At 53.5% G+C, this 14,265-nt stretch overlaps 4 protein-coding genes across 4 annotated transcripts; 2 read left to right on the forward strand and 2 right to left on the reverse strand.

The window, feature by feature from the left end:
- Window positions 1–1,480: 1,480 nt before the first annotated feature.
- Window positions 1,481–2,300, forward strand: MYCGRDRAFT_83119 (uncharacterized protein; the record flags this gene model as incomplete). The annotated part of the gene is made up of 3 exons (XM_003847394.1): window positions 1,481–2,040; window positions 2,094–2,126; window positions 2,221–2,300. One exon carries the CDS (start codon window positions 1,663–1,665, stop codon window positions 2,020–2,022), a length of 360 nt encoding a protein of 119 aa, XP_003847442.1.
- Window positions 2,301–4,818: 2,518 nt separating this feature from the next.
- MYCGRDRAFT_97615 (uncharacterized protein) lies at window positions 4,819–5,448 on the forward strand (the record flags this gene model as incomplete). Its single annotated transcript, XM_003847395.1, has 2 exons — window positions 4,819–5,174; window positions 5,271–5,448. The coding sequence occupies 2 exons, from the start codon at window positions 4,819–4,821 to the stop codon at window positions 5,446–5,448; spliced, it is 534 nt and encodes a 177-aa protein (XP_003847443.1).
- A 2,496-nt stretch (window positions 5,449–7,944) lies between these two features.
- On the reverse strand, window positions 7,945–8,459 carry MYCGRDRAFT_83120 (uncharacterized protein; the record flags this gene model as incomplete). Its single annotated transcript, XM_003847397.1, has 1 exon — window positions 7,945–8,459. A coding segment is annotated over one exon (267 nt), but the record flags the coding sequence as incomplete, so codon positions are not given.
- Window positions 8,460–12,163: 3,704 nt separating this feature from the next.
- MYCGRDRAFT_97616 (uncharacterized protein) lies at window positions 12,164–13,175 on the reverse strand (the record flags this gene model as incomplete). The annotated part of the gene is made up of 3 exons (XM_003847396.1): window positions 12,164–12,283; window positions 12,404–12,523; window positions 12,576–13,175. The coding sequence occupies 3 exons, from the start codon at window positions 13,173–13,175 to the stop codon at window positions 12,164–12,166; spliced, it is 840 nt and encodes a 279-aa protein (XP_003847444.1).
- Between the last annotated feature and the right edge of the window lie 1,090 nt (window positions 13,176–14,265).

A 14,265-nucleotide genomic window follows, 5' to 3' on the forward strand; every position in this document is an offset into this window, starting at 1 on the left:
GTGACTTCTCACCTCCTGCTTTGCCCTCCGCTTTGCTTTCCGTAGTTGGAGAGTTGGGTGTACCTTTCCTCTCGAGCAGAAGAGCGGACCTGCTTGACGGTACAACTGGGGCCATAACGGTGCGAAATCCGCACGAGGAAAGGTCTGCTATGTAAGGTGGTATTGAGACGTAGAATATGCTGACAGAGCCGAGGTAGAACGAGGTAGTTCTACCTTACTAACGTTCTACCCACCTGTGGTGCTGGAACAAAGTATTGCGACACCCTGTCCGGGCTGCAAAAAAAGTTATGCGGCCTGGGCTGTAAAAGAGTTTATGCGTCCTGGGCCTGGAAAGGTTTATGCGTCCCGACCGCAAAAAACGATATGCGGCCCGGGCTTACAAAGACTTATACGACTACCTGGGCTGCAAAAGATTCACGAATACGAACTTGCCTGCCCACTATATATTCGGCAGTCCACAAGGGTCAGACGTGAGAGGCAAAGGTTTAGCTTGGGTGTGGACGATGGGAAAGGATGAAGATTGACGCAAATAGCTTCCCCAGACAGCCGCCCAGTCCGCCATGCGCACTTGATTAGGGTCTTTCTTCGTCTCGATCATCGCCGGCTCTTCCCAAGAAGGTCCACGCTTCTCTGCTTTGAATGCAAGCCATTGAAGCCAAGCCGTACCGTTCCTTGCCTCCTAGTAAGAAGGCCATATGAATCGTCCACCGCTGCGACACACATTTGACTCAAATGGCGAGAGACGAAATCTCCCCATCATACTCGGAACTTCTCGCAGCAATGAACCCGGCCAGACGCTGCATGTGCCGCTGGACCACCTGAAGACGGTTTTGAGAAATCTTGACTGGTTCTGCTTCGAGATCCTTCAGCCGCAGCTCGAGACGGCCAAGTTCATCTTCGATGGATTTGTCACTTGCGGACCGAGTAGCGAGACGACGCTGGCTGGCAAGATATGCTTTGCAGGAGTCGATTTGCTCTTGCCGATGGCTTTTATCTGTGTCCGGTTCGTTGCAAGGTCCGTGTAGCAAAGCAAAGGTCGACGTTTGTGAGGAGTTCCACCGACAGCACGGCGCCCTGGCATATTATGCCCCATCATTGCCATAGGCGTATAAGGAAGCCGAAAAAAGAGTTTGTGTCTTGATGCACTCTGCTCTGGGCTCTCTCCTCCGACGAGTCCAACGGATCATCAAGCTCCGCATACTCGCCAGATCGGTGCCGCATGCCGCACCTTAATTAAGACAGGCACCCTGCTCGCATTTCCCATTTTTTCGACAGCCTTTGACGGCCGATGGAAGACGGCGCGCGATTGCAACGGTGCCTGTCAGAATATCACTCTTCCGGTATCTCCGGCGATGAAAGACTTCGAGCCAGATCCCCGCCACTCTTGCTTTGAATAGTTCATTGCCGGGTCCAAAGGCCGACGAAAGCGCAGAATATCAACAGTATGATCGTGAAGACTGCCTTTTCTTGTGCCCGCAAACCAGGAGGATCTGGACGCTGGAGGCGGAAGTATCCGCCGCTTTCGTCTAGAGTATACTCCTTCGTCTCATCGCGCAGATTCCGCAACATGGCCTTCAGCCTTTCGAAAGTTGCTTGCCGACTACAACAGCGAGAGAGTTGCGAGGTTTCACGGAGAGCATCGATACACTCCGAAGTGGTGCTATGGCATCTCGCAATGCGCAAGTCTGGGCGCCGCAAGAAAGGTCGACGTTGATCTACAACGCAAATCTCGTGACCGACCTCAACGCCCAGCGTCCCCTCATTTCTGGGTATCAAGAACTTCAAGACACCGCCGTACTGCTCCGCGAGCAGCGCACCGAGACCAAGCGGCTCCTTGCGAGCCTCTCGAGGCGCAGAGCTGCGCTGCTGTCAAGTCCCCGCCATCGGCAGGAATACATCCCGGAGCAGACTCTTACCGAAATCTCCGACACCGTGGATTTGGACGCCGACGAGCGGGCTCCAAAGGACCCGGCAAGCAACTTTCGAGATGTTTGGATTTCGATGAATCTGAGAGAGGTGTAGGGTCGTTGAGCTGGGGACCTGATCAAAATCAGCAGGTGCTCGGCGGTACTTGTGAGGCGGAGGAGGCGTACTTGCAAGGCAAAGGACGCATCGACAATGAGCAATGCAGACGTTTGTTGTTTGCGGCGCGCATGAGCCGGAATGCGGAAGGAAGCGGGGCGCCCCAGCTTCTGGAACTTAGTAATTCTTGGCGAGACTGCATGCGTCGTCTTGCACGTCACGCTTCGCGCGATGCTGTAGATCAAGCTGACTTCAAAAGATGACGGGCAAGTTGGCTGCGACAGACAATGGTCAACTTGGTTTCGACATCCATGAGCTTGATAGACAATCTGACTTCGGTGACCAGAAATCCAGAAACTTGGTCGGCAAGTCGACGCCGGTGGCGATGAGCTTGAGAAAGGATGCGATGGAGTCGAGGAAAGCGAGCAGTTCTGATGCCACGCTGCGCTTTCACAGCCATCGCGACCTCAACGTGCGCGATCGAATGCCAATGGAAGACGCCGTCGGACGAACGTGCATACGCGTTCCCATCTTTCTCCTCGTTCTCAGCAACTTCACCGCTGCTCGTCCTCTTCAACTTCAGATTATCGCTGCTGCAGAGAGACTTTGAGCACAGCCTCACGCCGCGCAATGATGCCCACTGCATGCTCACCAAATCGATTCGAGCTCGCGGTATCACTCAGTCTGTGACTCGCAGACATGGCCTCGTCCGGTTCCCGGAGTCCCTTTCATAAGGTTGTGCCAATGCGCGAGAAACTCGTCAAAAAGTTTCGCTGACCTTGAATCGTGGCCCGTTACAGCGAAGGCGGACGACTTGGAATGTGATTGAGTCCTGAATTATCCATTTCTCGCAACCGGAGAACGGAGGCATTGTTCTCGGATAGTATGAGTGTTGTAGTACTTCTTGGTGCCGGCCGACGACCAGTCCAGAACTGACCTGTCCGCTCAGATGCGAGTCCGTACAAATCCTTCTCTTGATGTGATCCCGCGCTCTTCTCTTCCCGCATTTGACCATCTTCGATCTTCGCAGCACCGTCGTGCTGTAGAGAAGCCTCCACAAGTTGCTTCGTGTCGTTCCGTACCCGTGCGGGAGAGCTGTACAAATGAAGACTGTAGAGGCGTAGACAATCGGATCACCGAGTTCTTGGCTTCAGATGTTGTAGACGCAAATCTCGTCTCGCGTCTCTTCGGGTTGTCGATGAACTCGCTCCGGAATGCTCAGCGGTCAGGCATGGATTGGTGTCGAGGCGCGGCGAGGCATGCGACCGAGGATACTCTGAAACTCTATCCTCCAAGTAAATCAGCGACGAATCGAAAGGATGGCTTGCCGCATGCATAACGGTAGAGGCGGGTGGTGCGCATAACTTACAGACGCCGACCTTCGCGGGAGGAGAACTCGAGTGAATGTAGTCCTCGTCACGTGTTATGTTGATGCCTTAATTTCTGCCTGATCCTCAAGCTACATCCACCGGTCTGATGAATAATGGCTGAAAAGTGACCTTCTGTAAACCCACCAACATCAACACCACCACCACAACCGATATACATTAATCTGTTTAGTGGGATCGATAGAAAAAGTGATTGCGGTCACAGCAATGTAATTATCATACATGCGCGACGTTGTGTTGTCTCACAACTAATTAATCCAAAAGCCCACCCCCAAGCCGGAGCCCTGCAGCTGAATCAATCGGCCCTCTGCAGATTCACCACTAACACCAACATCACGGCGCGACCTGCGCGTCTGTTTGATGAGGGTAAACGAGACACGCTGATCATCCTTTGTGTAGGAGACACCAGCGATTTCCACCTCCTTTAGTCCAAAAACGCCCACTGGCCACAGACGACGGCGACGGCGACATCTCAGAATCGCACCTCGACTCGCATGCGGCTGTGGATTGACCTCAAGATCACTTCCACCAGCAATTGCAAAGCCATACAGGCTGCGCTTCGTGCAGGATATCAAGTTTTCGAAAATTCACCATCATGGCCGGTTCAGACGTCGAGATCGGCAAGCGGGGGAAGAGGAGGGGGAAAACAGCAAAACACGGCCGAATTGGCTAAAGAACGCCACGGATTGCACAGGGTCCGAGGTGTGGAACATTGGTTGCATGCACGACAGCTTCGGGTATTTTGATCGAGCAGACGCACACGTACAGATCGGGCGACGCAGTCCCTTGTTCCACAGCACTCGAGAAAGATGCCGAGTGCTGGAAAGACTGAGGTTCTTGCTGGGTTCTTCGGCGACTGAGGTGTTGTGAACGAACGGCTCTCTCCTTCATTTATCTCAACTTTCACAATGAAACCTTCAACGGCTCCGAGCAATAGTCGCGCGAGCCGCAGAGTGCATGGCCACACGCGGCGCAGGAGCCCCTGCCGCCTGCGACGCTGCTGGCCGGCTGCAGTCGATGCACCGCGCCGACTACGCAGATGTCAGGTTGGCCGACGTGGGGGTAGAGCAGATCGAGTGGGCGGAATGGGCGGTGCGGGTGGGAATGGGAGCAAGGTCTATGCAGCAGCTGGAGACTCATCTCGGTTGCAGGATCAGCGTTGTCGTCGTGTGTCACCTCGACCATGTACAATCCTATTATCCCATGACCCGCTAGCGCTGAGTGCGACGGCGGGAGTGATGATGATTGATGGTGAGGTAATGATGGCACTCACCTTGCCGATTAGGACATGACTATAATAACTTCTCGCCCTTTCTCTTGTTGAGAAGTTATCATTGCCACAACCGTCCATCTTCAACATCCATCTTTGCTCAATACGACTTTCCCGGCCACCAATCCAACACACATTATGGTTCCACCGCCCGTCGAGCTGCCCGCCGAACCCATGGCCGCATTCGACAACCTCACCACTACGACGGCGAACATCAATCCAGATGTGGACATCAATCCAGATGAGGACACTAGCTCAGATGAGGACAAACCATTCAAGCCATATGAGGACAGCAACTCGGATAAGGACATCAAACCAGATGCTAACATCAAATCAAAAGAACGTCGTCCTATCAAGCAAGACCAACATTTCGTCATCGACCACCGCCCCGTCAAGTTCAAAGGTCCCACACCAACACACAGAATCATTAAGCGAGGAGGCCAACCGCCATCCAACGCCGCTACTCATCGTGCCTCCCACTTTGACGAGTCATCGTTCGTCTACACCTCGGGCTTCCGCCCACCGCCCTAAGTGCCTTTGAGAACGGGATGGTACTTCGCCCGCCGGTGCGACCTAGACCGCGCGTACAGCGTCAAACGCACCCTACTGCCGAGTGGGTTCACGGTGCCGGAATTCCTGCAGGCAGAGGATGTGTGGGATCTAAGGCAGGCGGGGGATAAGAGAGTGTCGGGCATCTCGGTCGTGTTCTATGCTGGCGCGGAGGAGAATGGAAGTGTGGATTTAGAAGAAGAGGCGAAACAGTTCTAGAGATTGAAAGAGTAGATAGGATGGTCTAAGAAATTGTTAAGGTGCCTGATTAATCAGGTTGAGGGTATGTTCTTTTCCTGTCGACCCTCTTTCGTAGCTCCTGCTAACGGTCTTGGAGGAACACAGCTCGTCCCCGACGAGAGGCATCTTGCGCAAGTTGCCACCATTTTCGTACGAGGAAAGAGGGAAGCGGAATCTATGTTAAAACATTTCATTATACGAGGGAAGAGGGAAATTGAATCCATAGAAAACAGAATCTATGTCAAAACATCCCAAAACATGTCATCTCTCCACATCTCCCGGCCTTGATCGATTGCTTACGCCGGCTCGCTCTCTCTCTCTTACTCCCTCTCTCTCCCTCTCTCTCCCCACTCTCTCCTCGCTTACTTAAAGGTCTCACACACAAAATCTACTCCTAATTGAGTTTCGAGGTACGCTTAGTTCAGACCACCAGCTAAAACGAATCAAGATCACACTTATTGTGGAGCATAAGCTTGTTAAAAAGTCAACCAGCACGCATCAAAATCACGGTGTAGAGAGCAAGTTTAACGGCAAAGCATCCTCCGCGGCTTTCCGCCCGAAAGCGGCTTTCTTAGAGAAAAGCCTCCGCTTCGTCCCTAGAACTAGAATAATCGCACTTACCTGAACTTTAATCTTAAGAATGGCCACCTAGTGAAGCATCAGACACAAGAAGGGCGCTTTGTAGCAGCGGGCGACTCGGCAGGAAAGTCTCAACCCTCAATCAGATGGAACAACTTGATAATAAGCATTTCGCTACAGCCGAAAACGAAGCAGCAATGCTTCAGCTGATTCCCGAACGCCCAGACCTTGCGCACAAGGAGTTCGCTATGATGAGGAGTGGCAGATGACCGATCTCGGGTCGATCAACTTGCACCTCCGCAATCGTGGGTACTGAAGCGACAGTGGAGACTTGCGGCGTATGTCCTGAGACATGTGAATCCTTCGTTGAGCTGCGGCGGAGTCGACAGCGGGTCTGCTGTTAGCTGTCGAGAACGCGGACATGTCTCTCGAAAGACATTTGTTGGCTTTGTGCTCTTCAAATCCAGCCACTCAGTGATCTTGAGCCCATTGTCGGATCCCGCATCCTTCGATGATGGCGTGCGATGCGTACACAAAAAAGCAGGAGGAATGCCAACGGTAGTCGGTCCTCGATGTGGCTGCGGACAAGCAGAGACCGAGGATTCTGCGCGCGGCGTGTAGGAGAGGGCTGTGCGTTGTACGATTCTCGACCGTATTGAAGGCGGCGATTCAACGGGCGAGCATATCGACCTGCCGCGCGGAAATTTATCCGAGGGACAAGGATCTTCGGGCCCGGTCTGGGCTGCCGATTTCTGCGCATTCCTAATCAAGCTAGCGCGGGGAACGCTGACTCACACCAGCTCAAAGCAACACCGCCGCGCCGCCTACATCTCACCTCAATGCCACCACGACCTTTACCTATCAACAGAGCACTTTCCGCATAGCCATCATCGACAAATGCCTCCAAGCCAGCGACTTACCCGCTCCGCGACCGCGAGGCTCATCGCCGGCGACAACGACAACACCGCCCACCCATCCGCCTTATGGGCGACCGCTACACCCGCGCTCCGCAAGCGCAAGGCCCTCGCCGAGCCTTCGAGCGTACAACGAGCCATGTTCTCGGAATCACTCAGCTAGTGGACAGCACTCCGGCACACTCCCAGCCCACATCGTCTTCCACAGACTACGAATCGAGCAATCATCGAGAACGAAGAAGAACTTCGAGCGCGGCGGAAATGTACGTGTCACCGGTGCTTTAAGAGCATCTGAACCAGTGTTGAAACACGATACCGTCGAAGCAGTCTGGAAGATCCTACCGCGCGACACAGAACTCCGCACATCTCGAGACCGGAAACTTTCGGCGATGGACACGGCCACGGTGGCACAACAGACATATTTCGCACGCGAGTTGGAATATCGCCAATCAAAGGACAAAGTTCTTGCTGTTCGCCTCTTACCTCATCTCTCTTGCGGACTGTCGAGCAACAAGCGACTCCACCGCAGTCCCTGCCCGGCGACAATGAATCCGCGAATCCCACAACTTCACACTCCGGGTGTAGGAAACTCGGACAATGATGCAGAAGGAGATGGTCCAGACTGAAAGAGATGGTGCAGAAGGAGATTCCGCAGAAGGAGATGGTGCAAAAAGGAGATGGTGGTGGGACACGTGCAAAGAGGTGGTGAAAACTTGGCTGGACACATCCAACGGTCGTTGGGAATTGGTGCTTGCCGCCGCCGAACAGGCCCTGCATCTCATCCTCGTCGTCGACTTTAGCGTCCGCCACCAGACTCGTTTGCTCGGACCGTCGCAGCACAGTTCCGAACACAGCCGGACACGATCGATACACTTTTTGAAATGCCAATCCTTGATTTCTCCCAGCAGTCCATTGCAGCGGACAATCCGGCCGTACTCTTCGGCCGTTGCGGTGTAGTGGAGTGGATATTGGGCAGTTTGGTGTCCTTCGGATACTCCGCCTTTCTGCCGAGCTCGACAGCAACAACCCACCCGCTTCAGCGATTCACGCACTGTTTCTCCACTCCAGGATGTCCCGCTGCCTTGATCGATCGCCCAAGAACATGTGCAGCTCACTTAGCTCTTGCATCCTTTGGCGGTGGTCACGATGCGCTGTTGTAAGGCAACAGTTGATTGCAGCTCATGTCACGACTTGACGTCTTCTTCGTGGATCTGGAACAAACATCAACCATATTTCGCAGCATTTCCCATTTTGACAGAATTCAAATGCCATACGATCAGCACTGCTTGAGAGGAGAAGCAGATATCATGCCCCACCCGCACCCCTCGCCGTGCCCGTCGTCCCTCTCCCCCTCCCAGTCCCCTGCCCACCAACACCCGTATACCCACTCCTCGTCCCTCCTCTCGTACTCCCCCTCCTCCCCACCCCACATCGTCGGCGGGATGGGGGTCTTGCATCGGTGGGTTTGGTCGGGTGATGAAGAGAACCAGGCTCCTAGTATGTGAGCTCGTATACTTACCTCTACCGCTCCATTACTAACCGGTGTGCGAATACAGAGAGCTCACTCGCCAAAGTCCCCTACTACCACTTCAAACGCTCGACAGTCTGAGAGGATGATGATGTTTTCGCCCTTTCGGTGGGAATGCTCGGGACAACCAAAGCGATTGCCTTTGATTTTCTCTTTCTAGAGATGCGGACAGGGAGCCCGCACCGATCGAACGTGCCCGCTTCAGGGACGACCTACCTTTTCCTACATTCCCTTCCAGCAACTCTCCAACCTCCTCGCACAACAGCCTTTCATCGGAGTGAGGCACGGTGTCTCTTTTCATTGGAAGTCGAGTTCTGGTCTACCTCGGAGGAAGCAGTACAAAACTCGATTCCCTAGCTGTCACCTGCTCGACATCTTCCGCTACAAGGCTCGCCTCGCCCATCGCGCCCATCTCACCCACCACCGTCTCCACTGCGATTACACGCCACATCTACGCACGTGCAGAACACGAACAACGTCAAAGCTCGTCTCCTACCACCACCGCCACGATGTCTCGCCATCTCCACCGCAGCCTTTTTCCGCCGTACACGCGGGGTCACTTCACACTCTACAGGCCGCAGCAGGCATGCGTTGTCCGCGCACCGGCACTTCTCCGAAAGATGACGACGTTCCTGCGAAATTTAGCCGTACTCCTCGAGGTACATCGGAGTGGGAGATTGCGCATGCCAAGATACGCAGAACTGGACACAACATTTGGCGCGGAAGTTGGGCCTCCGAAGGGCGCCATGGAAACAAATCAAGTCGATGATGATCTGCCCTCGCCTTGGTCTCTCTTTATCGTCATGGACATACACGCCCGACCGGTCTAGAGGCGAGCGATTCTCTCCGTGTACCGCGACGGCGTCTGATCTCTAGCGAGCAAATTGCGCAGGAAGTTGTCCAGGAGCTCTCGGTCTCAAAGCCCAACGACACTGAGGACAAGCTCTCACGTTCACCATCTCAGCGATCCAGCCATCCGCCACTGCACCTACTGGTACGACAGCTGAAAAACCCAACCCTACGGGCAATCGCGAGGAGGATATGAACGACTAACAAGCAAGCGTTCAAGAATTGTTCGACGCTTTGCTGCGTAGAATGAGACTTCAAGTCGCCAAACTCGGGGCGGACCACCAAGCGCTACGAGCTGCCCAGAGGGTGCAATGCGGGATCCAACCGATCTTGGAAACAAAAGCCGGATTGAACGTCGGAGAGATGACGATAGTAGAGCGGAAAAATGTCAGGAGTCGAAGGACTTTCGTCAAAACGGAAAGAGAGTGCATCAGCTGTGGGAATCCATTCGCGGTTGGCACGACGGACCTAACATTGGCTACAGAGTCGATGCTAATAAGCCAGTTTGGAGCGATAACTACGATGGGAGAGGTGAGCCATTATCCCCTCGCTCGGCCTGCGAGAGGAGAGACTGACATCAAGAGTGGGAGTACATTGACAAAGCCATAGCAACAAGGACTTACGATTTGCATGTTCCAACCTGTTTGTATTCCAGATTCCATGTTCTGCTCTTGCTTGCTAGGGCCATCATAGATGCTCTTCCTTCCTCGCTGGTTGGCGAAGAATCTGTTTCCGGCGTGAACCTACTTTCGGAGATACCGTAAATCGATGGACTGGCATGAATGTACATTGTTGTGGACATCCGGCTTGTGACACTACAATGCGTAGCAGATAGCTCCGTCTTTGTTTAATACAGCAGATTTCAAAAACCAAAGCATTTGGGCATCCGGACTTCTTCGGACCAGCCGCGTACCAGCTGTCGTGTATAGTGGCTGGTTATGAACATGGAGGGCGTCGATCGAACCATGTCCGCTTGTTCGTACGACCTATCTTCACATGGATTCCAGCAACTTACACAACAGCCTTCCATCGGAGTAAGGCACACGGTGTCTTCTTTCATTTGGAGGACGAAACCCGACCTCCTTCCGTGTAGCGACGATCTTCGAGCATGATCCATCATCTCATCGGCACCGAGCAAGTCGCATGCTATGCAGTCGACTGACCGGGCAAGGTGACTGTGACTTGCGTCAGGTATCCATCTCCCAGGCCTGCGACATCACACACACGTTGACGTGAGTCTCAATCTCACCGCAGACGAATGGTCTTTGATTTCAGCACCGAGCATCAAGGAAGTCGTCTCTCCCTCGCAGCAGGGAAGCTTTTGATGGGAATTGCTGGACCTGTAATAGAGCAATTGCATTGGGCGGGCGGGGGCATCTCGAACATGACCTTTGTGGGTCGCAATGCAGACGAGTGTTGCAAAAAACCATCCTAAAATTGCAAAGCATGCATGCCAGGAGAGGTGGGTGGGTGTCACGTACTCCAACCCCATCCACGCGACAGGATGGCGAAACAAGGCGCTCTCTTCATGAATGAAGACTCCGACAGCGCACCTCAGGGCCGCCTCGCCTTCGATCACGAAAGCAATTCCGCCTCTTCCGATGAGAAGGCAGCATCTTCTTCCCAGACGACGACATCAAACTCGAAGAGGCGGCCATCGAAGAAGACCTCAGCATTCCACACACTGCGTCTGCCGCACTCCATCGTCCGGTCTGATGATCTCCTGCGAATGGACCGTGCCAGACCTGAAGAGTCTTACTTCGTGCAATCGGGAACGAACGCCAAATTTGATTCAATTCGCTTGTTTATTCTGACACACACTTCGCGCTCCATCGACTGGTCGATCCAATTCCGTACAACACACACACACACACACACACACACACACACACACACACATAACACAACTGTTCCGCCTCTCGCCCAAGCACACCACGATAAACCATCTCCACATCAAATCCAGTCTCTCCCGCACTTTGCTTTCCCTAACGCCGTGTGTGTGTGTGTGTGTGTGAGAGAGAGAGAGAGAGAGAGAGAGACAGAGAGAGTCAATGCCACCGGCCACTCATTCATTTCCTGCCCGCACACCTCGCGCTCCATCGACCGACCGACCGACCGACCCAGTTCCGTACAACACAACAAACACACACACACACACACACACACACACCCACAACACAAGTGTTCCGCCTCGCCTCGCCTCGCCCACCACACACCTCCCACCCACCCCACCCACCCCACCCCTTCCTCGCCGGACTTTCCGTCAAAAACCCCAACTTGACTCTCGGCCTTCCCACATTACACGGCGTTGCGGGAGTGAGACCTCGTTTGAGACATGCTTGTCGACCGGCGGATTGGAGGATTTCGATGTCGGTGCTGTGGCTGTGGTGGTTGCGGGGGAGGGGGGGAAGAGGGGTTCTCGTCTTGGATTGAGGCTGGGGTTAGGGTTGGAGGGCCGGTTTGGGATGATGGTGGTGGTGTTGGGTTTTGGTGGATGATGCGGAGGGTGGAGCTGTGGAGGTTGTGGACGGTGCGGAGGGGTGATGTCGTCGTTTGGGAGATCTATCTGGAATGGACGGCTTGGGCACATTCGTTATCGTTGTCGTCGTCGTTGTAGGCTCCAGGACAGGGAGGACAGGGTACCCACGTGATGATGTTGCTGCTGGTCGATGTGCTTGCCGCTGCTGCGAGGCAATCAGCCACCTCATTCATACCCACGACATCAAATCACCGCTGCCAGGTCGACTCGATCTCACTTACCAGGCGCCTGATTCTCTTTATTGCTGTAAGTCTTCATCTTCTCTCCCCCAAGCGGCGAACGCTCCTAGCAGCGCGAACCGCGCCGCGCGTCGTGCGCCACGTCCAGCGCTTCTTTGGCTTGCAGGGTGAGCTCGGCGACGGTGGGGCGTTGTAGATCGTATCCCTTTCTTTCCATCCCATGCCACTCGAAGAGAACCATGTCGCAAAACAAAAGAAAACCACAAACACCATACGTAGGCAGCACCTTGTCAACTCCCCACCCCGCTCCCTTTTCGAGAGACCTCAATCCCAATCAACCACACACCTCATCGCCAGCATCCTCCTCCTCGGTAGAACGAACCGAAGTAGAACGAAACAGGACAGTCTTCTTCTTCTTGTTGTTGCCGATAGTCTTCTTCTTGTTGCCGACAGTCTTCTTACCCGTCTTGTTGTCCGTCTTCTTCACAGAAGGAGTCATCATCATCATCTCAGCATACGCCTGGGCCTTGGATTTCAAGTCCGCCTCCTGCCACCACGACAAAAACCCCGCGGTGGGATTTGACGTAGTGGAAGGAGTTAGCCTGGAGGGAGGGGAGGGTAATGGAAGAGGGGTCGTGGAACCAGTGCAGGAAGGTGGGCTCTGCGGTGACGGTGGCGAAGGTGTCCACGGGCAGAGAGGTGTTGACGGGCTGGTGAGCGGCGGGCACGGAGGTCTTGACGGGCTTGTAGACCGTAGGGGTGGCGGGCACAGCGGTGAGAGTGGTGGTGATCTTCCTCTTCTTCTTCTGCGGGGTGAGGATGTGGGAGAAGGGGACAACGGCCTCGGCGTCGTGGGCTGTGGTGATGGAGTCGCCGTCGAGGTCCGCTAGGAAGTCCTCCTCCACGACTGACTCCTCCACGGACGCCTCGACATCGGACTCGTCTACTTCAACAACAGTACGCAAGCCAGCCTTGGGAGCCGCAACAGACCCGAGACCGTTGGCGGTAACGACGACCAGAGCTGCGGCCGACTTGTACGGACGCTTAACGGAGGGCCGCGGAGGCTGGTTCTTCATACCAAATGGGAGGTGAATCGTGTTGCAATAAGAGCGTGACATGGAAGATATAACCTTGGAAGACAGGCCATGGTCGGCTGGGCGAAGAATTCCGCAACAATTGTTGACGAGCAGGGATCCTCGTGAGCAGCAACACGATTGGTGATGACGGGAGAGAAGGATGGAAGGGACAGCGCGCTTGCCTGATCTGGATCTGAAGCACGAGGTGTCCTCATTTCTTCATCACCGAAGGAGATCATGTCACTGGATTTCGATGGGATACTGATGGCCGGAGTAACCTATGAAGTGTGGTGAAGGTGGGAGTGGTGGTGAGTGGTGGTGAGACGAGATTCGGGCAAGCTTGAGGATCAGATCAGGCATCAATAAATTCTTCCAGGCATCATCAGTTCTTAAAAGCGGAGACAGTTCCGTTTCCAGCTCTAAAGACTACTAGTGTAACGTTATTAGAGTAACCTCCTTAATAGACTCCCGTCTACCCTAACATCTCCTATGTCTACGGCTACTACCCTAATATCTTATATATCTACGTCCTCTACCCTAATATCTTATATATCTACGTCCTCTACCCTAACATCTCCTATGTTTACGGCTATTACCCTAATATCTTCTATATTCCCGGTCTATATAACCGTCTACGCTCGCGATACGCGACTAAATAAAATAATTTTTATACGGAAGAACTTAAATAAACCTGTTCCTATCTACTTTATTATTCTACTTTACTTTATCTCGCTCCTTCTTCTTTATTTTAATAACTTTATCTCTATACCGTATATACTACTTATAAACTACTACTCTAGTTCTCGGCCGCTAAATAATATTAACTACTACGCTACTACTATAACTACTACGCCGAACCGGACCGACTAACGACGTCCCTTAGCCTTATCGTCTACCCTAATAAGACTACCGACGACCCCGTAAAATAACCTAACCGTCTCCTCCTCCTCCTCCGCTACCGCTACCCCTAAGATAACTAAAGACGAAGTACTCGCCGAAGTCGATTACCTTCGAGCGGAGAGGAAGAGGACTATAAATCTCCTTTAATCGAGGAATACGAACAAATAAGCCCTATTAAATTCGGGACTAGGTACCGGCAAATCTCTAGCTTCGTCGTCGTCGTCGTCGAGAA

This window comes from Zymoseptoria tritici, chromosome 14, assembly GCF_000219625.1.
Source record: "Zymoseptoria tritici IPO323 chromosome 14, whole genome shotgun sequence".
NCBI lineage: Eukaryota > Fungi > Ascomycota > Dothideomycetes > Mycosphaerellales > Mycosphaerellaceae > Zymoseptoria > Zymoseptoria tritici.